The sequence below is a fragment of the Cetorhinus maximus genome, chromosome 1 (assembly GCF_964194155.1).
Source record: "Cetorhinus maximus chromosome 1, sCetMax3.hap1.1, whole genome shotgun sequence".
NCBI classification, from domain to species: domain Eukaryota; kingdom Metazoa; phylum Chordata; class Chondrichthyes; order Lamniformes; family Cetorhinidae; genus Cetorhinus; species Cetorhinus maximus.
Window position 1 is genome coordinate 134,114,129 of NC_135879.1, and position 26,453 is coordinate 134,140,581.

The following is a 26,453-nucleotide window of genomic DNA, read 5'->3' on the forward strand; positions in this document are numbered from 1 at the left end:
CTCGTTTTATGGTGAATATCAGCAGGATATAGGATTACGATTAGTTACAGGTAAGATATCAGAGCATTTAGCTTATCGCTACTATTTACATATAAACTATCAGAGAGTTATTGCATTACCATGTTGGTTATGAGAGTTATTTGAGTATTACTGTTAGTTATTGGAGAATTCCTCTTAGTTACTGTTGGAATCAAAGTTCCTTTCAACTCTGGTTTCCTCCCTGCAAATTGCTTCCTCCCACCTTCTGTAACCCCTCTTCCCTGCTCTCGGTTTACTTTATTCGCCTGCTCATAGGTTTCTCGAACCAGAAGGCCACCAATCGCACAACAGCTGTTTGAACAAAATCACAAGCAAAGATACTTAACTTCAAGGGACCCAAACTTTTATGTAAATGGCATAATATTTGCAGTTATCATGTCAGATAATCAAACCTCCAGGGATGTATTGACAGAAAACAGACCTGAAGCCAGCGGAGAGAGAGAAATCTAGGTGTTTTATTGCATCTCTCTCTAAAAATATTTGTGACCAAGGCTGTGATGTTTCAAGATTGTTTTCACAAGACAAATCACCACATAACAAATCAATCCATTTTAATCTTGTAAAAGATTTTGGCTAGACCTCGGTTACAAGAGTGTCCAGCTTTGATGATCTCAAACGATGAGGGATATTGAGGCTTTGGAAAGGGGGCAGAGGAGGGCCACAAGACTAATTCCCAGTCACAAACAGCTTAGTTACCCAGATAGGCTCAAAGAGTTGGACCTGTATATTTGAAATATGAGTAACTTGATTAAAATTTATAAAGGAATGGAGTTTTATTGTGTTTATGTGGACTGATTATTTCAACTTGATAGGTTAGGGAAGAACTAGAAACAGTTGCCAGGGAGAAGGATGGAGCTGGTGACTACAGAAGTGGTTTGTGGCAGAGTGGGGGGGCAGGAGGAGCAAAGACAACATTTAGTTGGAGGAAATTTCTGCTCATCCAGTACTGGATATTGAACAAGCAACCTGACAATTTAGAGACAGTAGAGGAGTTGAGAGAGTCAGTGGTAAGATAGAATTGGGTGTTTTTAGCATACACATGGGACTAGATGTGTTTCTGAATAATTTTTGCCAAGGGGCATTGTGGATGAGAAAAGAGGGGGTAAGGGATAGATCCTTTAAAAGATCATTTAAAGGATAGAGTTGTGGAAGCACCATCATTGAATATATTTAAGACTGAGATTGACAGATAGCGGAGTTGAAGCCCAAGATCAATCATGATCATACTGAATGACAGAGCAGACTTGACAGGCTCCATGTTCTTCTCCTGCTCCTATTTCTTTTATTATTAAAACTCATTATTAGCATGTCAAACAGACAACTTCCAGCAATCACGCACGTCCAGTAAAATGATAAAATTGCATCCAGGATGTCCTGCTCCTCCAGAAGTTGAACGATAACTGTATCTTGCAGAGACACTCACCATTGAAATACATGGAAAAGTGTGAAGTTGCTGTACTTACCTGATAGGTATATGGTAAACATAGTAGATGTACCCTTTTAATAGTGTGGTAAGTCTTAATTACTATCAATTAGCCACAATGAAAATTAACTTCAATAAGTTTGGACACTCATTCCTTCAATTTTAATTATTGCTGGAGACTTAAAAATATAAAAACTTTGTTAAAAACTTTTTGACATTTTCTTTGCCTCTTCTATTCCTTTCTCTTAACCCAATCTGTCTTGTTCTCTTTTTATTTTGCTTTCTGTACCCAATTTGATATTAAATAAAATATTCTAACTAACACTTCCTGGTCAGGCTCCGTGTTGCTCATTAGCAATACTTCGATCCAATTGAAGATGATGATACACAGTTGCTTGCCCCATTTATACACATCCCAGGTGCACTGTAAAGGTCACAACACTCCTTTGATTGTTGGCTGATTGAACCTTCTGGTGCAAAAGGACATTGAAAGCTCATGGGCACATGAAGGTGGAGCAAACAGCTGTCATTTGCTTGCTGTTGACTACAAAATCCATCCTAAGTTCTTTTGTACACAACAGGTAAGGCGGCATTTGACAACAGATAGCAGCCATCGCTTATTAATTCTATGATTTTGCCAGCACTGATCTCTGAATTTATCAATAGAAAAATGTATATTCTCAGCTAAACCTCCAATTTGCCAAGCAGTGGAAACATTCACTGTATATCCTTTGAAGAATTCTGAATTTTAAAAATCTCTATTAGACCTCCTTTTAACTATCCAGTGGAAAAAGTTTGAAGTTTTCAAGCTTTTCTTTAATATCTTTCCACGGCTTGAATACCCGTCTTATAATGGGGTGTCGAGAACTGGATGCAATAGTCAAACTGTGGTCTAACCAAAGTTTTATATAAATTCAACATCACTTGTTTGTTTATGACTCATGGAGAATTCAACTTGTTGTTTTATAGCTTTCTCTTCCTGCATTCCCACTGTTAAAGATCTGTGTGTCTGCACCCCTTAGATCTATCTGTTCTTCCATTTTTGGTGACCTTAGGGTTTACTTCCTTCTTCCCAAAATATCCTTCTTCAGAATAAACTGTTTCTGCCATCTATCCCCCCAACTTAGTTAATATAACTTACTTTTGTTATCATTGCCTGCCAATATTTTAAAATGGTTGCACGTACGTTAAAATAAAACATGAACACATGAATGCTCAAGGTTTGTAAATTTAGTTTTACTATGTGATCCTTATGACAATCAAAAGACAGAACATTTAAGGATTGCAACTGCCACCATGCAATTCACAAGAGTCAACGGCAAGGAACAGAATAAAAAAAATACAGTACAGAAGATTTACAACAAAATATAAAACAGTGCATTTCCTTACAGTAAGTTAAAACTAAACCTGAGAAATACAATGAACATTGAATTTGAAGGTCACCATTCATGCAGTGCAAAACTAAACTACAGGGAAATTTAATCAACATTCTGGAAGTTTGGCAGAAAATTCCTGATCCAATGTACAGAATATGTTTCATTTTTACACAACATTCAAGGCAAATTCCACCATTAAATTAGATTGATTTTAAATTCAATACAAGGCTGGCAACAATGGAAGGCGAATTTTGTTTACTTATTACTAATGTAGTAAACATGCATTAAAATACTCACTTTACTTTGTTGTCGCATTGAACAAAATAATCAAGGCAAATTCTTTTTGAAACTTGATTTATTATTTTGAAGTAGTCATGTTCAATTCATTTAAGATATCAAAATTTTTGCATTTTTTATTCTGTAGTATTAAGCCCAAGTAAAGCAAAGTACACATTCCATAGCCTGTTTGGATACAACCTTTCACAGAACCAAATGGACATGGACATGTCAGTGTGAATTCCAAACTCTCAAAATAATTTTAAAGCTGTTGGCCAGTTATACTGACAACGATTTTTATTCTGAAATGGTGGATGCACACAATAATTGGCCAGTAATTATTGTCCACTAAAATTTGTTGCACGGTGTTACTTTTCATTAATCTGCAACATTTGTCTCTAACCTTGCACCAGACATGTAGCAAGATCAGAAAATTAGTCATGCACTAACAATGTACATGTAACACTTGATCTCATGCGGTTAGACAAGAATACATACAGGACAATCAAGCACACCACACAGTGAGCCTTGCACATTGGAGGGAGACGACAGCTATCATTGATTAAAATACACCAGCAAGTAATCACATACTTTGAAACTTGCATCTTTCTGACATTCATTCAAGGATTTTGACAAACACATAACATGTTGCACATAGAATAAACATATGGAACAGTAAGCTGCAAATCAATGGGTGAAAACAATTGGATTTTATTCTCAAAACATGTGTATTTTTGAGTTGTATATTACTTTTGCTACTCCTTTTGAATTTGTGTCCTATTCTGTAACATTGGCTTGCCGCAAATTGTCAGTTAACTGTAGTAGTAGCAAAATTTACCATTAAGTTACTTTTAGAGGATGGAATATTGTAAATTATGCTGCATGTTGTAATTACATATATGCACTTATTCCACTGTTCTTGTCTTATATCTCACTGTTTGCTGAAATCTAATTTCATAGCAAATAATCAGTCAAATCTAGATGTTCTGTGGCAAATGCTCAATGATAAAATTGAAACATTAAAATAGCCTTCACATTAGTTATAGAAGCTGCACATAAACAAAGATTCACTAAACGCCAGTTTTGAATGGAATGCTGATAGAACTTTTTAAAATATGGGTTGCATTTTGCAGTCAAGGCAGTTTAATGCAAAGGAACACGCATTAATGCACGTGAATAGACAACAAAGGATGCCCCTCTATGAAGTTAAATCTTGAAGTCCTATAGAGAGATCTCATCCAGGTTTTTGCTGTCAGCTCTGCATTAAGTGTGACAGCCACAGAATTACATACTCAATACAGGTAAAGTAAATTTAATTCAACTTATACCAGGAAAGAAATTATTGATTTTTGTAAAAATGGCAGTCGTTTAGGAATAATGTGAACCAAACTGTTTGACTTGATTCATCAGTACCGCTGAAATGAATCATACAAAGATCAACTTGTAGAAACAAATGAATTTTAGCTTCACATTCACCAGAAAATAGACTGGAATTACAAGTGTCGTGAATTGGCACATTCACACATGTAATTTAAATAACCTAAATTAAGTTAATGCAAAATAGGACTTGAGTTGATCCTATTAGAGATGGTAGCCAGTAATAAAATAAATCATTATTTTATGTTTCAATCACAGCAGGCCTATGGCAAAATGTGCGTGCAAAGAATGAGGGGTACCTTCAATATAACTGATCATTTCATGGGGCAAGAAGGAAATAATAAAATTAGGGAATCTATTATTTGGCAGGAGTTATTTGAACTATTATTTTAAAACAGCAGCTATATAAAAGTATTACCTGAAGTATCACTAGAAACACTCTCCCCCTGCACTTATTATCTCATTTGAGATGTAAAGCAGTATAAAGCACTGCTATTTTGAAAATTAATACTGAAACAATGTTTCTTGAATATTAAATCCATTAAAAAGTCACTGTTTCGCAAGCATATACAGTAGCCAGTCACAGAAAAGGCAACATTTGCTTCAGTCTGAACATTAATTTGAACATTAGGCAAAGAGAAAAGCATATCCAAGGCCGCAGCCTGAGAAAGACACAAGTTGAGAAGCAAGTGCCAAGAAGGCCGGAGTCCTAGCGTTCAAACAGTCACTGCATGTGCAAATTGCACTTCAGAAAGAGTAAAGCAGCAAAGTTACAAACGGGACTTAAAATTTGCTTCATTCCTTTCTCAGTACACTGGAAAATAGGGCTGATGTGAAATTCTATCAGCCGAAGCGATTACATAACTGTTGAATAAGGCTCATGGAGAGTTTTAGTTTTGACAAATAGAAGATTTGGCGGCCAGGACAGCAGCATCAGTATCATGTTTAATACTGTATTAAGAAGACATTTTAGCATTTAGAACAGTTTCCTAATCAGTTTGCATTTTTCAGTGACTTAAAATATATTCCAGGATTGTTATGCTAGATTTTAAAGGTAAACCTTCACAACATAGGTGCATCACTTTGGACTATTGGAGTAAATATTTCCTCCAGAGTCATTCAAAATGAGGAACCCATGAGATAATAATGAGTAAATTCTAAAAGAATCTTTTGGAACAATAGCAAAAGTTAAACAGCCAAACAAAAAAAAAAAAAATCTTTCAAAAAACAGTTTATATGAAGGTTTAATTAGTTTACATCATAATTTATAACAAACAGGAAAATTTAGGAAGTAGTACTCAATTGTAACACACAGCTGTCCTATAGACATTAAATGAATGCTCATATTGATCGGAGCTTAAATCAAAATATCACTCATTTTTATATATCTGCCTTTTTAAAACAATCATGTCAAAAGACAGCTATCTGGTATACAGTGACAAATTTGAAGTCCCGGCAATCCAATTGTTAATGAGTACTGTATGATGTTGGTATTCTAACAAGTCAGTTTATGCTAATGTAGATCTGCACAGTGTTTGTGTCTATTTAATACATAACAAAAGTGATTAGCACTCTCCTCTTTCATAAAATATACAAAGACCAACCTATCCATGTCTTTGCAGCAACATTTTTTATTCTTAGATCTCCCAGCTTTTAACGTCTGAAGTCCCATTCTTATTTAAAATTCCTGTTCCTGTATTAGGTGTTTACCAGTCATCTTGTCTTTGTTTGGTGGTGTCATAGGCCCTGACCACTTCGGACTGGGACACAATTCCATTCTCATCTTGGGAGAAGGCATAACCGTCTGTAAAAATAAAGATAAAGTGGCATATGATGTATAATAACTCGTTAAGTTATGAAATACTGTTTTGTGATGCATCTTGTGTTTATTGTCATATTATCAATAATTATAAATACATTCCCCCAACAGGCAACACAGAAGCAGATGGCATTCATTAATACACACAAAATAAATATTGTTCCATCCACCTCAGCCATTGACAGATTTCCCCATGTGCACGTCCAGGTCAGAAATGACAGAGGAATCCAAAGCATTACATATCTGTTTGTAAGAAGGTACTCCTATGGTCAGTGGCTGTGAAAGGGAGGGGAGACTACAGGAGCATAACAAGGCCACATGAAGAGTTAACTAGAAGCACAAGGATTTAACCATCATTACTGAACCCTGGGACAATGGTTTGGAAACACTTGGGAGAAAGATACTTACGTAATGAACTCTGCTGGAATGAATCGGAACGGTGTAGATTGAAAGTGTTCTTTCTAAAAACATTCTTTAAGAGTTGAGCTCGCTCACTTAAACTTTTCAGGAAAGAGAGAATAAGAATTATTCAAAATGTGTTAGGAAAAAGTTCAATATTAATTCCCTTGCTGATTGCGACTTAATAGAATAGTTTTAACATATTACATTCTGAGCTTTATAAATACTGATTTGCCAGTTCTTCACCAAACAAGACAAATTTACACTATTTTAACTATTAGCACTTAACCAGTATAAATATGTCTAAATTCTAAGCCATTCTAAACTATCTAAACTATTAAAATGTCAGATAGTATCATTCACCTGGCATCCTTCATAAATGTATTATCTGAAAATTTATAATTTTTTATATATACATATATATGTATGTGTGTGTGTGTGTGTGTGTGTGGAAAATCACGTGCACTTAAGAGTACCAAGTTACATTGCACTACCTAAAGGGTGAGTATGCCAAATTACTTCTCAAAATTTGAATATTCAGGCTAAAGTTTGGATAAAATACAAATTGAAAGTTCTTTTTTAGTTCTTAACTATGTCATATTTGAAGACTACAGAACAAACAGCTCTTCCAACTCTTAGCATTAAACCATTCACTAATGTCCTTCAAGGGGAGGAAATCTGCCATCCTTAACCAGTCTGGTCTAAATGTCCATGATACCTGGATCCATGGGCATAATTTTACGGTCCTCCATTAATAAGTCTACAAGTAGGGGGGGCCCCAAGAAATTCCCTGAGTAGCCCTTCTGCCACACTCTTGCCTGACCCTGACCTGCCTTTTGAGGTTGGCAGGAGGAATTCAGCGGTGAGGTGGGGGGGAAGCCCTCCCTGAAGGGCTCCCTCTCCATGTTGGCGAGAGAGGTGCTGTCCAATGTTGGGACTACAGAGCTGCCGGCCAATCAGATTGGCCAACAGCTCTCTGAGGCAGGACTTCCACCTCTTACTCAAGTGGAGGCCCTGCCTCCAGTCAATTAATGCTCCTTGGAGTGTTAACTGCCTGCAGGGCTGAATGGCAGTACAGGAAAACCCACTATCCAAAAAAACGTGCCCCAAGAACAATAGAAAATCAAGGGGTAAAAGGGAGGAACTTAAAACAATCACTATCACTAGAGAAAATGTATTGGGAAAACTCAGGGGACTAAGGGCTGACAAGTCCCTGGATCTGATGGCCTGCATTGCAGGGTCTTAAAAGAAATGACTGTAAAGATAGTGGATGCATTGATTCTTATCTTCCAAAATTTCCTAGATCCTAGGAAGGTCTCAGCAGACTGGAAAACCTCAAATACAACACTTCATTCAAGAGAGGAGGAAGACAAAAAGCAGGAAACTATAGGCTAGTATATGATGGAGGGTATCCTCAATGTGAAGATGGGACTTCATCTCCACGAGGACTGTGCAGTGGTCACTCCTACTAATACAGCCATGGACAAATGCATTTGCAGCATGCAGGTTGGTAAGAATGAGCTTAGTATGTTTTCCCTCTTGTTGGTTCCTTCACCACCTACCGCAGACCCAGTCTAGCAGCTATGTCCTTTAGGTTTTGGCCAGTTCGGTCTGTACTGATGCTACTGAACCACTCTTGGTGATGGACATTGAAGTCCCCCAACCGGAATACATTCTGTGCCTTTGCCACACACAGCGCTTCCTCCAAGTGGTGTTCAACATGGAGGAGCACTGATTCATCAGCTGGTGGGGGTACACGGTATGTGGTAATCAGCAGGTGGTTTCCTTGCACATGTTTGACCTGATGCCATGAGACTTCATGTGGTCCGGAGTCGATGTTGAGGACTCCCAGGGCAACTCCCTCCCGATTGTATACCACAGTGCCGACGCCTCTGCTGGGTCTGTCCTGTAGGTGGGACAGGACATATCTAGGGATGGTGATGGTGGCGTCTGGGACATGGTCTGTAAGGTATGATTCTGTAAGGTATGATTCCATGAGGATGACTATGTCAGGCTGTACCGTGACTGGTCTGTGAGGCAGCTCTCCCAATTTTGGCACTAGGTCCCAGATGTTAGTAAGGAGGGTCGACAGGACTGAGTTTGCTGTTCTCGTTTCCGGTGCCTAGGTCAATGCCTGGTGGTCCGTCCGGTTTCATTCCTTTTAGGCTTTTTAGTGATTTGATACAACAGTGACTTGCTGAGCCATTTCAGAGGGCATTTAAGAGTCAACCACATTGCTGTGGGTTTGGAGTCACATGTCGGACAGACCAGGGAAGGACGTCAGATTTTCTTCCCTAAAGGACATTAGTGAACCAGATAGGTTTTTCTGACAATCGACAATGGTTTTAATGGTTATCAATCGACTTTTAATTCCAGATTTTTATTGAATTCAAATTCCACCATTCCACCCGGGTCCCCAGAGCTTTACTCTGGGTCTCTGGACTACCAGTTCAGTGATAATAGCACCACACCACCGCCTCCCCATTTACTGCAGAATGCTACAGTACAGAGGGATCTGGGTGTCCTCGTACATGAATCACAAAAAGTTAGCATTCAGGGACTGCAAGCAATTAGGAAGGCAAATGGAATGTTGGCCTTGAGATGGAGTATAAAAGTATGGAAGTCTTGTTACAACCATACAGTGCATTGGTGAGACCACACTGGTGAGACTCGAGTGCGACTTTCAACCGAGTGGAGTCTATTGAGTGAAGGGAGTTAGATGAGGAGGGGAAGGAGGTGCTCCTTTGCTTTTCCAACTTTTTCATCCTGTTGAAATTGGTTTTTGCTCTACTACAGGGGAAGAATCCAGCTGTTTGGTGAGTATCTAGTGAGTGGTTAAGATCTATTCTATTTTTCAGGTTTAAAATAGTACAGGAATTTGTGGTAAGATTAATAGAATGCGTAAAAGAAAATAAATAATTGAATAAAATAATTAAGTAGTTAATTAAAGCACATAAGGATGACAGGACCGGTGTGTCATGGCATGCAGGAGCTCCTGGATGCCAGTGTGATCCAGGGAAAACACATCAGCAATAAGTGTTTGTGGCTTGAGGAGCTTTGGCTCAGAGTCATTGAGCTGGAGACTGAGCTGCAGACACATCAAGGAGGGGAAAGTTACCTAGAAGTTTTGTACCAGGAGGTGGTCACACCCCTTAGGGTAGGGTCTTCTGATTTGGTCAGTGGTCAGGGACAGGAGGGTGCGACTGTAACTAGGGCAAGTAAGGGGACCCAGAGGGCATGAGTATCAGCCTCTGCAATTGTCCAACAGGTTTGAGGTTCTTTCAGCTTGTTTGGATGAGAGTGGGGGCTGCAGGGTGGATGAGCTGACTGACCGTGGCCTATGGTACAGGAAGCCATTCAAGTGGGGGGAGCAAAAATGAGTGCAGTGGTAGTATGGGACATTGTAGTATAGCAAAGAATGCGAATCCAGACGGCTGTGTTGCTTGCCTGGTGCCAGGATTCAGGATTCAGGACATTTGCTCATGGTTGGAGAAGAATTTACAATGGGAGGAGGAGGATCCAGTTGTTGTGGTCCATGTAGGTACCAATGACATAGGCAGGATGAGGAGGGAGGTTCTGCACAGCACGAGGAGCTAGACACCAAATTAAGAAGTAGAACCTCAAAGGTATAATAATCTCTGGATTATTGATATAGGGCAAATAAGATTAGAGAAATGAATCCATGGCTCAAAGACTGGTGTGGGAGAAGCAGGTTCCACTTCGTGGGGCACTGGTACCTGTACTGGGGAAAGTGGGGGCTGTACTGCTGGGACAGTCTACACCTGAACCATGCTAGGACTGGTGTTCTAGCGAGCTGCATAATTAGGGAAGTAGAGAAAGTTTTAAACTAAATTGTGGCGGCAAGGGATCAAGTTTGGGAAGATGTGGTAAACCAAAGAGTAGAGACAAGGCAAGAGAGAAAGGTACTAACATGGAAATGATAAACAGACCATGACAGGAAAGGACAGAGAGTACACATCTAAGAGTAAATCAACAGATAACAGATAATCAATAGATGTTAGAATAATAATAAAAGGGTCTGTGTCTGAATGCACGTAACATTCGAAACAAAACAGATGAACTGAAAGCGCAAACAGAAATAAATAAGTACGACCTGGCAGCCATTACAAAGACATGGCTACAGGGTGACATAGATTGGGACCTGAATATTGAAGGGTAAGTGATATTTAGGAAGGAAAGGAAACTAAGAAAACGCAGATGGGTGGCTGTTAATTAATGATGGTACTAGCGCATTGGAGAGAGATGACCTAAGTTCAGGAAACAAGGATGCAGAAGCAGTTTGGGCAGAGATGAGAATGATAAAGGCAAGAAGTCACTTGTTGGAGTGGTGTACAGGCCCCCTAATTATAACTACACTGTAGGACAGAGTATAAAGGAAGAGATAATGGGAGCTTGTCAGAAAGGTACGGCAATAATCATGGGGGATTTTAATCTATATACAGACTGAAAAATCAGATGGGCAAAGGTAGCCTAGATGAGTTCATAGAACGTTTTCAGAATAGTTTCTTAGAGCAGCATGTTCTGGAACCAACCAGAGAGCAGGCTATACCTCATAGAGAAGGCGCCCCCAGGTAGCAGCGATCATAATATGACTGAATTTTACATTCAGTTTGAGGGAGAGAAGAGTGGGTCCGAGACTGATATTTTAAACTTAAATAAAGGCAATTATGAAGGCATGAAAGCAAAGCTAGCTAAAGCGAATTGACAAATGAGGTTAAAGGATAGGTCAATAGGGATGCAGTGGCAGGATATTGCAGAATTGATACATTCCAAGGAGAGAGAAAAATACCAAGGGGAGAACCCAACATCCGTGGTTAACTAGTCAAGTTAAAGATGGTATTAATCTTAAAGGAAAAAGCATATGATTGCACAAACACAGGTGGCAGATCAGAAAATGTTGCGACAGGGCACTTAGAAAAATTCAAGCAATCAGGCAGAGTCCACATGGTTTTGTGAGAGGGAAATTATGTTTAGCCAATTAACTGGAGCTCTTTGAGGAAGTTACACGTACTGTGGACAAAGGGGAAGCAGTGGATGTACTGTACTTAGATTACCCAGTGACAATGAGGGAACAGTGATATAGTTCCAAATCAGGATGGTGTATGGCAGTGTTCTTATGTATTTGCTGCCCTTGTCCTTCTGGATGGCAGCGGTCATGTGTTTGGAAGGTGCTGTTGAAGGAGGCTTGCTTTGTTGCTGCAGTGCACCTTGTAGATGGTACACACTTAGGATTGCCAACTCAGGCTGGACATATTCTGGGAGATATCATCACATGACCGCCTACTTTCAACTGCCCCCTCCCCAAGATTCCAGCTATTGGTCACTTAACAGGTCAATCATCATGCAGCACCACCTTTCAAAGGCTTTTCAATGTGTCCAAGTTTTGAATTTTGAAAAAATGGTCACCCTAGTCCTCTCCACAATAGCCCAGAGCATTGGTCAACATAATCTCTCAGCTCTGCATCCAAATGATGGTCTAACCACTCTCTCAGCCAGGTTAAGAGCAGCGTGGGGCTGCTCCACTCCCCAAGCCCAGGCAGTCACTATATTTCTGCCTCGCACCCCACCTGGAAACGGGTGACCTTTCAGTGAGAACTAACCCTGCTCCACTTGCATTTCTTCCATCTCAGAAGCGCTGCAGCCGGCAAGGAGACCTGGCTGGCCTCAACCCGGCCCTGGGGCTGCCACCTTTACCGAATGTAGAACCAGTGCTCTGCGAACATCCAGCCACCATCAGCCCCTCCCAGACAAAAGTTCTGACTACTTGCCAACCCCATCCACTCATTCGCTCTACATCCATTACATAGATATGATATATCACATAGACTATTAAAATCTCCCGTACTACTTTCAATAGTCACCGAGAGAGATGCTGATTCTGGTAGATTCCTAGCCAACCTGGGAGGGTTGGCAACCCTATACACACCACTGCCACTGTGTGCTGGTAATGGAGGGAGTGAATGTTTAAGGTGGTGAATGGAGTGCCAATCAATCGGGCTGCTTTGTCCTGGATGGTGTCAAGCTTTTTGAGTGTGGTTGGAGCTGCACTCACCCAGACAAGTGGAGAGTATTCCATCACACTCCTGACTTGTCTTGGGGACGGTGGACAGGATTTTTGGGAGTCAGGAAGTGAGTTACTTGCTACAGAATTCCCAGCCTCTGACCTGCTCTTGTAGTCACAGTATCTATATGGCTGGGCCAGTCAGTTTCTGGTCAATAGTAACCCCCCAGGATGTTGATGGAGGGGATTCAGCAATGGTAAAACTTTGAATGTCAAGGTGAAATGGTTAGATACTCTATTGATGGGGTTGGTCATTGCCTGGCACTTGTGTGGCACTAATGTTACTTGCCACTTATCAAACCAACCCTGAATGTTGTTCAGGTCTTGCTGCACACAGGCACAGACTGCTTCAGTATCTGAGGAATTGCAAGAGGAATTGAACATAGAGCAATCATCAGTGAACATTCCCATTTCTGACTTTATGACTGAGGAAAGATCATTGATAAGGTAGCTGAAGGTTATTGGGTCTAGGACGCTATCCTGAGGAACTCCTGCAAGTCCTCCTTTTTGTTAAGATGATGGAACAGTAGTACATAAAAAACAAATCAAATTACAGAAGAAGTGTTTGACCTAGTTAGCCTATTGAAGCCATCAGCATCCAAGGCTCCTTCAACGGCACCTTCCAAACCCACGACCACTACCATCTAGAAGGACAAGGGCAGCAGATAGATGGGAACCCCATCACCTGGAAGTTCCCCTCCAAGTCACTCACCACCCTGATTTGGAAATATATCGCCGCTCCTTCACTGTCTCTGGGTCAAAATCCTGGAACTCCCTACCTAACAGCACTGTGGGTGTACCCACACCACTTGGACTACAGAGGTTCAAGGAGGCAGCTCACCACCTTCTCAAGGGCAACTAGGGATGGGCAATAAATGTGGCCCAGCCAGCGAAGCCCAAATCCCGTGAATGATTAAAAAAGAAGCCTATAAGGATGATAACTGTATTGGCCAAGTCAAATAGGATCAAATTCTGCATTCATGATACTAGCAATGAAAATTGCAAATATCTAAAACATGGATTCAGTGCTACCTGTGGACAATCATTGCCTGAAGTTGCTCACAATGACTATCTGCTTGTGATACAATGGAATTTTTATTTTTTGACAATTTATCTCATTGCTCTAACTGCAGCTTGATTTTTCTCTCATGCAACCTCTCAATTTTGAGCCTCAATGGCATGAAAAATTAGTTTTTGAAAGAATGAAGAAAAAAAGTATACGCAAGAACAGCAGCTAAAATTTATTTTACAGGAAACATTTAGAGATGCTGGGGTGAGCTTTACTTTCTCTAACTTTTAACCTTTAAAGTTCAAATAGTATTGAAGGGATGTTGAAAAAGAGAAGACAGCAAATTTTTAAATTGAAGGCTGCATTTGCCTACAGAGTAACATTACTTTTGAAGTCCAGTCAATCAACTGACTATAACATATGTGAGGTTGTGATAAGGCACTATATGGGTGGAAGGTTTATTTGTAAGCATTTTCTTTAGAGGCATTGTTTAAGGTCGGTGGTGCAAACATGAGAAGTGGAGGAGGAGATGAACAAAATCTGAAGGAAGAGTTATATGCTGGGTTGCCTCTTGCGTCCTTGGCAATTGGTTTCAGGAGGTAGGCAGTAAGCTTGGTACACATGAATCTGGCTAAGTGAATTACGAAAATAAAATTGTAAGGAAAATGATGGGAAAATTTAATTACTTAGAAAATTGCAATTTTGTTAGTACATGATAAGGGCTGTGCCTGACAACTAAGATTCTCTGTTACAGTGACACTGGTGCTTGTTCCAACTTTAAGGCGTGTGAGCCTAGAAGTTTAAAGATGGCTAGCCTGGGTGGTCCAGGATCCCTGCAAGTGCCTACGAGCTAAGGATTAAAACATTTATTTTGTTAGACAATTGTTATTTTAGTTTCTCAGTGGCCTAAACCTATCACACTAAGAAAATCAAATTACATTAGCGATTTGGAATTTGGTTGAACTATATATTTTTTTGAATTACAAGTTTGGATTAAATACAACTCCAAAGTACCATAAACATCTTTTCAAGTCCAGAAAATTTAGATAACTAAATCTGCTATTTATAAAATTAATGGTATAAAAATCATTTAGATTACATTTTAATCTCATGTCTAGTTGCCATGGTAGAAAATAACTGCATGAGATTTAGTCTTACAAACAGGTGCTGTATTTTTTGATCCATTGCTGGAATGTGTGTCATTTGATGATGAAATTAGGCAGCTTTAGGTTCAGTTTTACTATGTTGGCCAAACATGGTGTAGAAACTTCTGCATTTTAAAAATATGTGCATTTCTCACATAAAATGATACATCTCTGACAGCAGGTCTGATACTTACATGGTTGTCATTTTAGTTCTAATTTAGAGAAATTATATTTCACCAAAAAAATGCCTAAAACTATATGGAGACTACTCTCATGATTCATGTACAGACTGTAGGTATATTCAATGAATTTTTATTTGAGAACTTCTGTTATATTTTATTTAACACAAAGCCAGGTCATTGGAGTTGCACTGTGCTTGGCATTTGATAGTCAAATTTTAGATTTCAAAATAGCTAAAAGCAATGAAAAAAGAGCAAGGAGTGTGGGAATAATTAGACAGGACTTTTAAAGATGGGCTGAAAGGTCCCCTCTATGCAGTATCGTTTTACGTGTGAAGTACACATATTTAAAACAATGCAGGAAGTTCTACACTACGTTTGGCCAACATAATAAAATTTAACCTAAAGCTTTGGATCCAATGTATTGTAGTTGCTGGTTAAGGTGCTGCCTCCTCTATACTGGGCAGATCAAATTCCGATCGAGTGATTAGCTTGTGGAAAATCTCTGTTCTGTCAGCAAACCCCACCATCCCTGTAGCTCAAATTTAACTCTCCCCATTAGTCCTACTAGAATCTCTACACCTTCGGCCTTCTATATTTCGAATCAGGTTGACAGTGCGTGACATCTCATTTTCCCTGCACACTCTTCAACTCTCTGGTTGCATAATGACTTAAGTAATCTCAAATTTCAGCAATATCTCCTACTTTCTTTACATCAGAGATGTTGACAATGTGGTCTGTGGGTCTGTCTAGAGCAGGGAAGGAAGGTTGACATTTTGGATGCTGACCTTTTATTGAAACATGGTTCTGGTATGAATGGTTCCGCGCTCAAGGCGCTGATTTGTTTCTGTTTCAGGATTAGCTCATCTACTGTACATTTCCAGCTTTTCCCCCCTCTTTCATTCCTGACCTTCATCATTTTCAGGCTTCTTACCCCATGCTTCCCGCCCCTCTCAATTCTCTCTATTCATTCTCTTGCTTTGTTCTTTGTTTGGGACTCACGCGTGTATTTTCATTATTTTAAGGTTTTTTTGATCCATTGAGATAATCCTGGTAATCACCACACATCTTTTTATTATGCGGTTTGAGAATCATTCAAAATAGTAACTTCCTTTGTGTGACTGAAGTTTCTGTTGTTTCTCCCATCATGAGCTGGAGTTTCCTCCTTAGGTTCAAGATGGAAGTTATAGCCAAATGGTGCCTTCATTTTGTTGATATCAAGTTACACCCAAGGTTCTTCCCAGTCTTGTTAGAATAAGCTCAAACTTAAAATGGCCATAAATTAGAATAAACAATTGTGTCCAAGGAAATGCTGAAATCATACCATATCTTTTCTTCTTCAAGTGTAACATCTAAATTTCAACTCTTCTAACCATCACAAAATCTGCAACTTCTACCTCCTAGAAGAACAAGGGCAGCAGGAGCATGGGACCACCGCCAACTGCAGTCTCCCCGCCAATTTGCACGTTATCCTGACCTGAAAATTTATCACTGTTTGTTCATTGTCACTGGATCTAAATCCTGGAACACCCTCCCTAACAGCACCATCACTACAAGGACTGCAGTGGTTCAAGAAGGCAGCTCATCGCCATCTACTCCAGTGCAACTAGGGATGGGAAATAAATGCTGGTCTTGTCAGCAATGCCCACATCCCATGAACAAATAAAATAAAATTAACGTACATCAGGCACAGCATGTTTAAGACATTGAAAATGAGGATATGGGGTTTTCAATTTTTAATATGACAAATGCTATAAAAATGCATTAAAGAAAATGAAAATACAGTGAGGGTAAATTTAAAACTTAAAGAATTGCAATTAAAGAACCTGTGAGTAGCTTTCTGTCCTACTGCTCCTGAAAATCTGGTCACAATGTTGAGAGACCATCCCTGCTGAACCAACCCAATTGGAGATGTCATGAAACTATAATATTTTTCATATTATTGTAGGTTTGTGCGTGTGAGTGTGGATGGTTCTGTGTGACTGATTAAATTGAATTAGAGTCAGATAAACTGCAAGGTTTAAATTATCAAAAAGGTTAGCTGTAAGAAGGGTATTTGAAATGCCAAATAGATGAGGGCTTAGCATATAGGGTGTGAATGATATTTGTATTTTTAGTAAAGGGGAAGAATTGTTGGATTTTCAAAGGGGACATGATAAGGTTTTACAACTGGCAAGATGAATAGGGCAAGATTATTACGTTGATTTTTCCCAAAAGTACTGGCCATATTGACAACATGAAAGGTTTTTATATTATGGGAAAAGTACATTTCCGAAGACATGTAGAACTATGGGATTTTACACATTATATAGAGAGAAACACACATATAGAAGGATAGAAGGTTATGTGGGGGGTGGCCATTTTAACATCTTGAAAGGTACACCGTGTAAAGCAGCCTTAGGTAAAAGCCTCTAGTAGCCACTTTTGCGGGAGTCTGCTGTGTCCAGTAACTAAAGTTGTGTTAAAAGCCTTTGGAATTCCACTGTTGAGTGGGTACTATGGATTGCGTCTTTAAATTTAAATCTATTTTGGACTGTTGCCTTAAAGGGGATGTGTAGTTGGGAGTCAGGTTAATTAGGAATTTTGGGATTTGTTATAATATAAAGTAACTATAATCTTATATGTGTTTGAATTCTTTTCTTTTGATAATAAATGTTTAATTTAATTTTTAAAATCCTCTAAAGGTGTTAGTGGACTCATTACTTCTGAATTCAGTGCACAAATCTTCTCATAATAAATACAAATTGCAGAGCCGTTGTGATAGTGTGGCCAAGATTCCCTTGTGGATTTGGTCCACCTGGCACATACATCCTCTGTTATGATGTGGCAGGTGATAAGTACATTTGATAATGAGGGAGGGAAAGCTTGGTTATTTTATGAGCAGGGATATGTTTGGATAGAGAGTTTGATGGATAGAGGCAAAAGATTGAAGAGACTTCAGCATAATGTGTGCAACTCACTTCTGCCCAAAAATCCATAGGGCAGGATTTTGAGGGCATTGGGTGGGCACAGTGGGCGGGCCCAGGAGCAGCCAGAGAACTGTCCGTCACCCACTACGATTTCACGCTGGCGGGCCAATTAAGGCCTGCCCAGCGGGAAACCCGGCTGCGCACTGGCCGTGAAGGGCCTGTTGGCCGCTGGGTCCAATGGCGACCCAGCAGCTGGAATAAAAATGGCCCAGGCAGTCCCTGGAAGGCTGCCACAGAAGGATGTGCGTTCGGCGTTCCCAATGGAGCTGAGTGCGACTGGACACGGCAGATGGGAGGGCAGACCGGGAGGGCAGGTCGGGCGGGCTCTCGGCCATCCACTTTTCTGACGAATGCCTCGCCGGCCTCCTGGAGGAGGTGGCTGCCACGAGGGACACCCTTGTCCCCAGGGATGGGAGGAGGAGGAGGCCACTGCACCTCATCAAGAGGGCATGGGAGGGGGCGGTAGCAATGATGAGCAGCCATGATGTGATGCAGCGCAAATGGGTGCAGTGCCGGAAACGCTTCAATGACCTGCTGCGCTCAGGAAAGGTGAATACTGTGTTAGCATGGGTCAGTGTGCAGGAGGGTTAAGGTCTGGCCGTCCCTCCGTGGACCTCAGGGGTGCTAGAGTCTGAGTGCCAACTGTCAATAACGCCTGAGCTGGCCAAGGGGGTGAGCCCTGGCTGCTTGGACTGAGTGCATTGCGGATCGAGGGCTGCAACTCAGATATGCCCTGCAAGGTGTTCCTCAGGTGGGATTGGCCAGGCTGCAATGGCGCTGCAGGTAGAGAGTGGACTAATCAACGCTCCTCTATTGTTTCAGGAGAAGACAAACCATAACCAGGCAGAGAGGGCATGTACAGGCGGCGGGCAGCCCAACCTCCTGATGCTCAGCAGGTTTGAGCAAGGCGGCCTGGAACTCGAGAGCTGTCACGCTCCCCGTGCAACTGGGCGTGGAGAGGTGGGGGTGCCAGATGAAGGTAAGAGCGCAGTGCACAGAGGTGAGACTTTTGGCTTGTGCAACCATTCTAGTGAAGTCTTTTCATTGATGTGAGCCTTGAATTTGGAGTCCCCATTGATCACTGGAAGCTGAAGGCACCATGATGCAGGTCGCCATGGTCTCACCAGGGTACCTGACATGCACAATGACAGTGTGGTGACTTTAACCAATGAGATGTCTTTGTTCTGCCTTTTAGGTTCACCAGGAGGCATTCGCTCTGTGGGCCCCAAAGGGCCACCCCTGACTCTGGAGGACCACTGAGCTTCTGTTGCACCTGTGTCACACCCGCTCTCTGAAGCAGGCACCAGCGCAGATACCAACACCTTGGTGGGCATTAGATCGGCAGCTAGTATCTTGGTGCACACTGGTGAGGGCACTTCACACTCGCTTGAGCTGCAGGCGGAGGCAGACTGCGCCCTGGGTGCTGGCAGTTGGAGAACTGCTGGCCACCAGGACGATGCTCAGTTGAAGGCTGATGATGAGCCTCTGGAGTCATCCATTAGGTGGCAGATGCTGGATGTCCAGCGAAATGTGCGGGAGGATCTGGCTGAGATCCACGAGGGTCTGCGTGTCATGGTCTCCGTTATGGAGGAGTCCATGTTGGAGCATGAGCACTATGTTGATCCTCATGGCCGAGCGCAATGCCTCCTCCATTGACAGAGTGGCGACTCTCATGGAGAGGCAGCTCCAGGGACAGAATCAGGGGTTCCTGGGGTTGCGCTCAGACGTGCAAGTCCTCACACAGGCACTGACCGCAAGTGGTCAGTGTCAGTGTGGGAGATGGATTGGGCAGCCAGTATCCCAGCTATGTGCCCGTCCATCAATGGTGACCAGGGGGGTCCGAGCGATCTCACGTTGGTGCTCGAGCTGCTTGTCATCTCTGCGGGCTCCTCTCAGGGCGCTCTGGATGACGGCAGCAGCTCCTTCGCCCCTCTGCCAGTGACCGTGGCATCTGATGAGGCTGCAATGACTGGAGAGATGCCAGCCATGGCACTGGCCGCCTCCTTCCAGGTGGGGCCGGCAAAGTCTCCACTGGCCAGGGACGACCGCCAAGGTCATCAAGGCCAACAAGACAACAGGCTGTTTCCAATACTGGTGCCAGCGAGAGGGGGCACCAAGACATAGTGCTCACAAACGTAAGTTCAAGGCATCATGGGCACAAGAGGGACAGGTCACGGGTGATTTGATGTTCATTTATGTTTACTTTATCTATACTGGGAATGAAGACCAGAGAAGTTTATGTAAATAGTTTTGAATTGTCAAAATGAGATAAATTTTGTTTTTGTCATCATGGCCTGAGTATGCTTCACTTTTTTATTTCATGGGTGCAGGGTATGCCTGCATGTAATGCCGGACGTAAGTGGCTCCGAACTTTATTACAATGGGTATTTTTTGGGTTCAAATGAAAGGCTCCTTTCAGATATCTGGGCTGGAGGTGGCAGCCCTGGCATCCGTTTGAAGCTGACCTTTGGTAGCCTAGCTGAAGGAGCGTTGGATCAAGGCGTCTCTGCCTCCCTGGAGGTTACCGAGGTCTGCCTCCATATCCTCAGCATTGTCCTTACTGTGCTCCTCCTCAGACTCAATACTAGACTCATCATCTGTGGCCTGTGCAGTTATGTTAACACCCTCTTTCTCCAGTGGCTCTCCCCTTGCCAATGCCAGACTGTGGAGAGCGCAGCATGCAACCACGATCAATGACACCCACTCTGGGGGGTATTGTAGTGCACCCATTGAATGGTCCAGGCATTGGAAGCACATCTTGAGAAGACCTGTAGTCCTCTCTACCACCGTCCTTGTGGAGGTATGACTCATGTTGTAATGCTTCTCTGCCTCTGTTCTTGGATGGTGGAGAGGTGTCATGCGCCACCTCTTCAACGGATAGCCCTCGTCACCCAGCAGCCATCCATCCAGTCGGGCTAGAACGCTGAAGAGCTTTGGCACTTGGAGTGTCTGAGGATGTAAGCGTCATGGGAGCTGCCAGGGTACCTTGCACAGACTTGCAGAATTGGCGTCCTGTGGTCACACACTATCTGCAGATTCATGGAGCGGAATCTATTCCTGTTGACGAAGGCACCCGGCTGAACCACTGGTGCCCTGATGGCTACATGTGTGCGGTCGATGGCACCCTGGACGCAGGGGAACCCAGCAATCGCTGCAAAGCCTCTAGCTCGCTCGGCCTGGCTGGCCTCATCCGTATGGTAAAGAATAGATGTTGGTACCCATCTGAATAGAGCTTCTGTCACCAGCTTGACGCAACTGCGGACAGCTGATTGGGAGGCTCCACACAGATCCCCAACTGAACCATGGAAAGAGCCGGAGGCATAGAAGTTGAGGGCCACTGTGACCTTCAGAGTCACTGGCGTGGGATGTCCACCCATGCAGTCGGAGCTGATCTCAGGCGCAATCATCTGACAAATGCGGACCCTCCTTTGGCATTGCACCTCTGACATAGCGAGGTAGCTGCATCGCCGCTTGTAAACCCTGGCAGCAGGATAGTGGCGCCTTCTGCGGCCCCTTTCGCTTTGGACTGCCTGATGAGGTTTTTGAAAATGTCAGCTGGCCGCCTGCCCATGCAATGAGCGCGAAATCGCATAGGCAATGAAAAATTGCTGTCAGTTGGACTGTTAATGGCCTTAAGTGGCCTCTTAATTAATGGAGGGCATGGCTCAGGCACCCGCATGTGCCCACCAAATGAAATATCTCAGGTGTGTGCGCGATGACGTTGGGATGCTCACCCAAGTCATTACGTGCTATTTTGCGCCTGATTGGGTCAGGCGCCTGTCTGCCTGTGGGGCTTAAAATTCTGCCCACGATCTTCTAAGACATCTAATTGGTTTGCGCTCAGATTATGGATATAGCTGGGCAGAAATTTGGAGAGAACTTCAAGCCCATTGCTTTGTAATGTTCTAATTGATAGTACAGAACTTGAACCTCTGTAAAGAGAAAATATCTGAACTGAAAGATAAATATTTAATACATTTAGAAAACTGGCGTTGCCATAGAGGATGCACCAGGGAACTATTGTCCCCCATACTTATGTTTAATTCAAAAAAGGCACAATACCTGGACATGTTTCGTTTACCTGCATAGGACATGTGCTTGCATGTGTAGCTTCTAGGAAGCATAAGTGAGCCATATTGCGAGCCTGACTGACTATCTTAAATTGGTTGTTAGTGTCATTCTTAGTACACTTAGGATTGTTCAGCAAGTGCTGTCCAATCATGGAATCAAATCTAATGTTAGATATTATATTCTGAATTTTGCAAGCATGGGCTGGTTGAGTATGGTCAATACTCTAATGCAATAGGGTATTCTAATGGCTGATCGCAATAGGCACTTTTTTCTCATTCAGTATAGACTGTTGCTCCTTTTGAAATTTGGCATTCTTGTGTCTGTCCTGATGAGTGCAAGATAAAAAAGTTTGACAGCATGTCTTTTTTCAGCTACACTCAATGTTCTAATTGTATTAAATATTTATATTTTAGTTCAAGTTTTGTTCTCTTTACAGAAGCTCACTGATCTGTTGAGTGTTTCAGCATTTCAAATTTTTGTTCCGATTTCCAGCTTTGCATTCTTTTCCTTTTTTAAAAAAATCAAACTGCAAATTAAGGATTGTTTGGCTGATGTTTTCCACTTGCGTAACTCAAAAAGAACTTGGATATTAAACTATTACAAAGCTGCATGATTTCTCAAAAATTGATAGAAAATTAAAAGTTGCATTGTGTGCAAAATCAGTTTCTTGAAGGTTTAACATTCCATACAAGCTGCATTTTCTGTGTAGAGTGTTTTAAAAATAAACAAAAAAAACACAACCTTTTCATTTTCTCCAGTGTTTAGTACACAGCTTCCATACAATAAGACAACAGTCTGCTTAAATATTGGAAAGCATCTGCTTTACTTGCAACCACATTACAGGTCAAGTGTTCTTTATCTGAAACCCTTGGGATTGACTGCATTTCGGATTTCAGATAATTTTGGTTTTCAGATACCGCATATAAAGTTACATTACAATAGCCTAACACTAGGCTAGCTACAGACTAAGGTAAATAAAATGGCTAGAAAAATAAGATGCATCACTGAATAATAAATACAGGGTACCTGTAATAAGTTTCTTTTTCACATGTTCACCACAAAAGTCGCAAGGTAAACAGTGCAGACAAATAACTCGACTTCCCATGCTAAAGGTCAATGAGGTTCAGAAAAAGTGCGGTTTTTGGATCTGTTCGGTTTTAAGATTTACGGACAAAGGATGCTCGACATGTACTGCCAATTATTATTATGAATGTTATTTCTATTATTCAGTTAAATAAAAGCCTGATTCACTCCAGATTGCCTAATGTAGTGCACACAAAGATGGTTTTATTTGTCCTTTCCACCAGTATGAACTTTGTTCAACTTTGCTATCTTATATGTTCTTGATGTTAAGGATATCCTATTCAGAATTGTACATCAATAGATACTGGGTTTCAGTGACACCAATGAACCAAAGCTTAGGGTGTCAGCTGGACACTTCAAAATATACTCTCCATTTTCTTCAAATAACGCCCCTTCTCGAATTTTCCTTTCGTTTCTGACATCCTGGAACATATTGCTGCTATTCAGGGCTCTCAGATCAAGTTTTTTGCCCTACCCAATGCTCCACAGAATGCTAATCAGAGACACCAATCAGATTCTGTGCCCCTCCTCAACCTCTCTGTTGCTTTTTTGTCTGATACTCCACATACCTGTGGTGTCCTCCATAGCTCCATCATTGAAATATTCAGTTTCATTACTTGCATGTTATCCCCCTTTGCCAACATTATCTATTTGCGTGCGTTTGCTTTCATGTACGCCAAAGATTGTTAGCTTCATCTCTCTGCCTTGTCCATCAATACCAGGTCTGATGTTGCTCCCTCTTTTGCCTATCTGCCTGGATGACCCCAAACTTAATCTTGAGTATTGGCTAAACTGAAATCATCCACTTTAGCACCCAAAGATACCATTTCAACTTGGGCCTCAACCAGGTCTGAATACCCATCCTTCTTAGCCTCGACAAACTCAAATGGTTCTCTGTATGCCATGAAATTGACTTTTGGATCCTTGTCATCTCCCAATCCCTCCATGGTTTTGCTCCTCTCTATCTCCAAAATCTCCTCCAGCTATCTCTTCATGCATCCTTTGCTTCTATTCAATTCTCATTCTTCAATCCCTCTGATTCATGGTTCCTTCAGCCATTACATCCCTGCTTTTCAGCATCTCTGCTCTGTGATCTTTCTGCTGGTTTTAAAATGCCCTAAAGAGTCTTCTCTTTCACCATCCTTTTTACTCTCTGTTCTTGCTCTTACACAGTTTTTACTCATCCTACCATGCTATAAGTATGTTTGAAACATCCCACTATACATGAAAGATTCAACTGTCATGTCTCTGTTGGTTACTGCTCAGAACTTCAGTTCTATTTTTATCCTAGAAGTTGCTCCTAATTCTACATTTTTAAAAACAAAGCATATTGCATACCCGATAGGATAACATTATAAATAAATAAATTTAAACACCTATCTTTTAAACTATAATTTGTAATTTATACCTTTTGCCGTACACAGCTGCACCTGGATCCTGGAACTGGGCTTCCAACTCTTGAACCTCTTCTACCAGAGTCTTACATAAAGTTCTCTTAATGCTGAAAATGAACATTAAATGGATTCTTAAGGCGGCAGAAACATTATAATAAAGATTATTCAATATATTACCCCAAAAAACAAATTCCTCTTGCAGCAGTTCCCAGGGAAAAAAAATCAAATATGGAAAAACCTTTTCCTGAAATAGTATTTCACAGATTTTGCAGTAAAGCATTTTCAATTATGCATTAAGCCATAGAAGGTTTGCCAAAAGGCTTATATAAAATAGAAATGAAATCAAAACAGAAATTGTAAAACATTTTACACTGACTTATCAGAGAAATGAGTTTTACTCTTTGAAGAATCTATAAAAGTAAGTCAGTTTCAAGCCAAAAAGCTTTAGCACACTGAACATCAGATAATGAGTTCTTTAACAGGCAAGGTGTAATGACAACAGGAGTCTAGTGTGGGCAGGAAAGAATGCAGTGGGCACAGATTGATGTGTTCAGGAACCACAAACATCTTCTGAAGGTGGTTTCTGGTTTATTCAATCTTGTCTCTCCTACCATATTTTTCACCTCTGTTTTCAGCAAAACAAAGTTAGATCTATCTAACCCTTGGAACAAGTTGCACCTTTTCAGTTAAACCCTTTTCTACCTAGCACTATAATTAATGGAAACAAAAATAGCTGGAAAAACTCAGCTATTTTTGTTTTTGTTTCAGATTCCCAGCATCCGCAGTATTTTGCTTTTATCTTACTATAATTAATTACTTCTTTTTACGAAAGCCTTGTAAGTAGTTCAAAAATTGTCTAGGTTCACAATTTCCTGAAGCTAAGTAATGCACTTCAAAATAATCTCTGTCCCCAAATTCTGTCATACAATTCATTCCTGCTGCAAGTACCTGATGTCACTGTGTTAATTTGAATAGTTATAACAACGTTTCAGCTTGGTGCTTCACAGAAGTTAAAAATAATTAAAAGCATTGAATTCTTTTTCAGAAAAAAAGTTTCACACAGATTCGTACTATTATTTTTGTCATACGTACACTTTGTAAATCACATCCCACAGAAGAGAAGTAATTGGGATGAAGAATAGGCCCATCCAAAAAACACCAGAGCTGAACAACATTACAGCCTGCAAAAGTTAATAGAACACAAATTTCGCAGTATAAGCAGTAGTAAATACATTTGCAACATCAAAATTATCTTCAAAGGTGTAAAATGATGGTTCAAGGTTAATTGCAATATATTTACATCCAAACTTTGTCTTGTTGTCTTAGGTTTGGAGAATTCCAAGTAACCCAAATATATGAGTAATTATCATTTGTATTGTATTAAAATCTCTACCCCAACCAAAGTTTCTTTTCTCTTCTCAGGACTGTGACTGATACTGAAATACAGTTTCCACAGAGCCTTTTGTCCTCCAGAACCTGACCATTTTTCATGTGAAAAACTGGACAGGAAGTGTTAAGGTGCTATTTGGTGTTGTGAGAGGGAGGTTGGCTCAATGCCAAGCTTATTCTTTCCTCAGCAGACAGTCACATTTTCAAGCAGGAATAATGGATAGGGATCAGGAACAGAAATCCTGGTTATGTTTCCTAGTCCAGGAATACTTAAGCCAAATTTAATGTGCCCACTAAATCATACGATGCTACAGTACAGAAACAGACCATTCAACACAGAGATTCCAGTGTTTTCCTTCATGAGCTCCCTAATCTCACCATCTGAGGCAGCTCACCACCGCCTTCTCAAGGGTAATTAGGGAT

At 41.2% G+C, this 26,453-nt stretch overlaps 1 protein-coding gene and 1 long non-coding RNA gene across 7 annotated transcripts in view; both read right to left on the reverse strand.

Moving 5' to 3' along the window:
- Positions 1 to 26,453, reverse strand: part of LOC144683762 (uncharacterized) — a 1,025,508-nt gene that overhangs the window by 493,736 nt on the left and 505,319 nt on the right. The window lies entirely within an intron of this gene.
- The window catches only part of atp8a1 (ATPase phospholipid transporting 8A1), a 488,126-nt gene continuing 464,350 nt past the window's right edge, over positions 2,678 to 26,453 (reverse strand). For 5 of the 6 annotated variants that reach the window (XM_078546849.1, XM_078546831.1, XM_078546858.1 and 2 more), the window contains 4 exons: positions 25,734 to 25,822; positions 24,656 to 24,748; positions 6,719 to 6,810; positions 2,678 to 6,295 (listed from right to left, as the gene is read on the reverse strand). In XM_078546849.1, coding sequence (XP_078402975.1) covers positions 6,198 to 6,295; positions 6,719 to 6,810; positions 24,656 to 24,748; positions 25,734 to 25,822 — 372 coding nt within the window. In that variant the 3' untranslated portion in view covers positions 2,678 to 6,197. Of the gene's footprint in view, positions 6,296 to 6,718; positions 6,811 to 24,655; positions 24,749 to 25,733; positions 25,823 to 26,453 lie in introns of those variants that run through there. The other variant, XR_013577307.1, reaches the window with a different exon arrangement.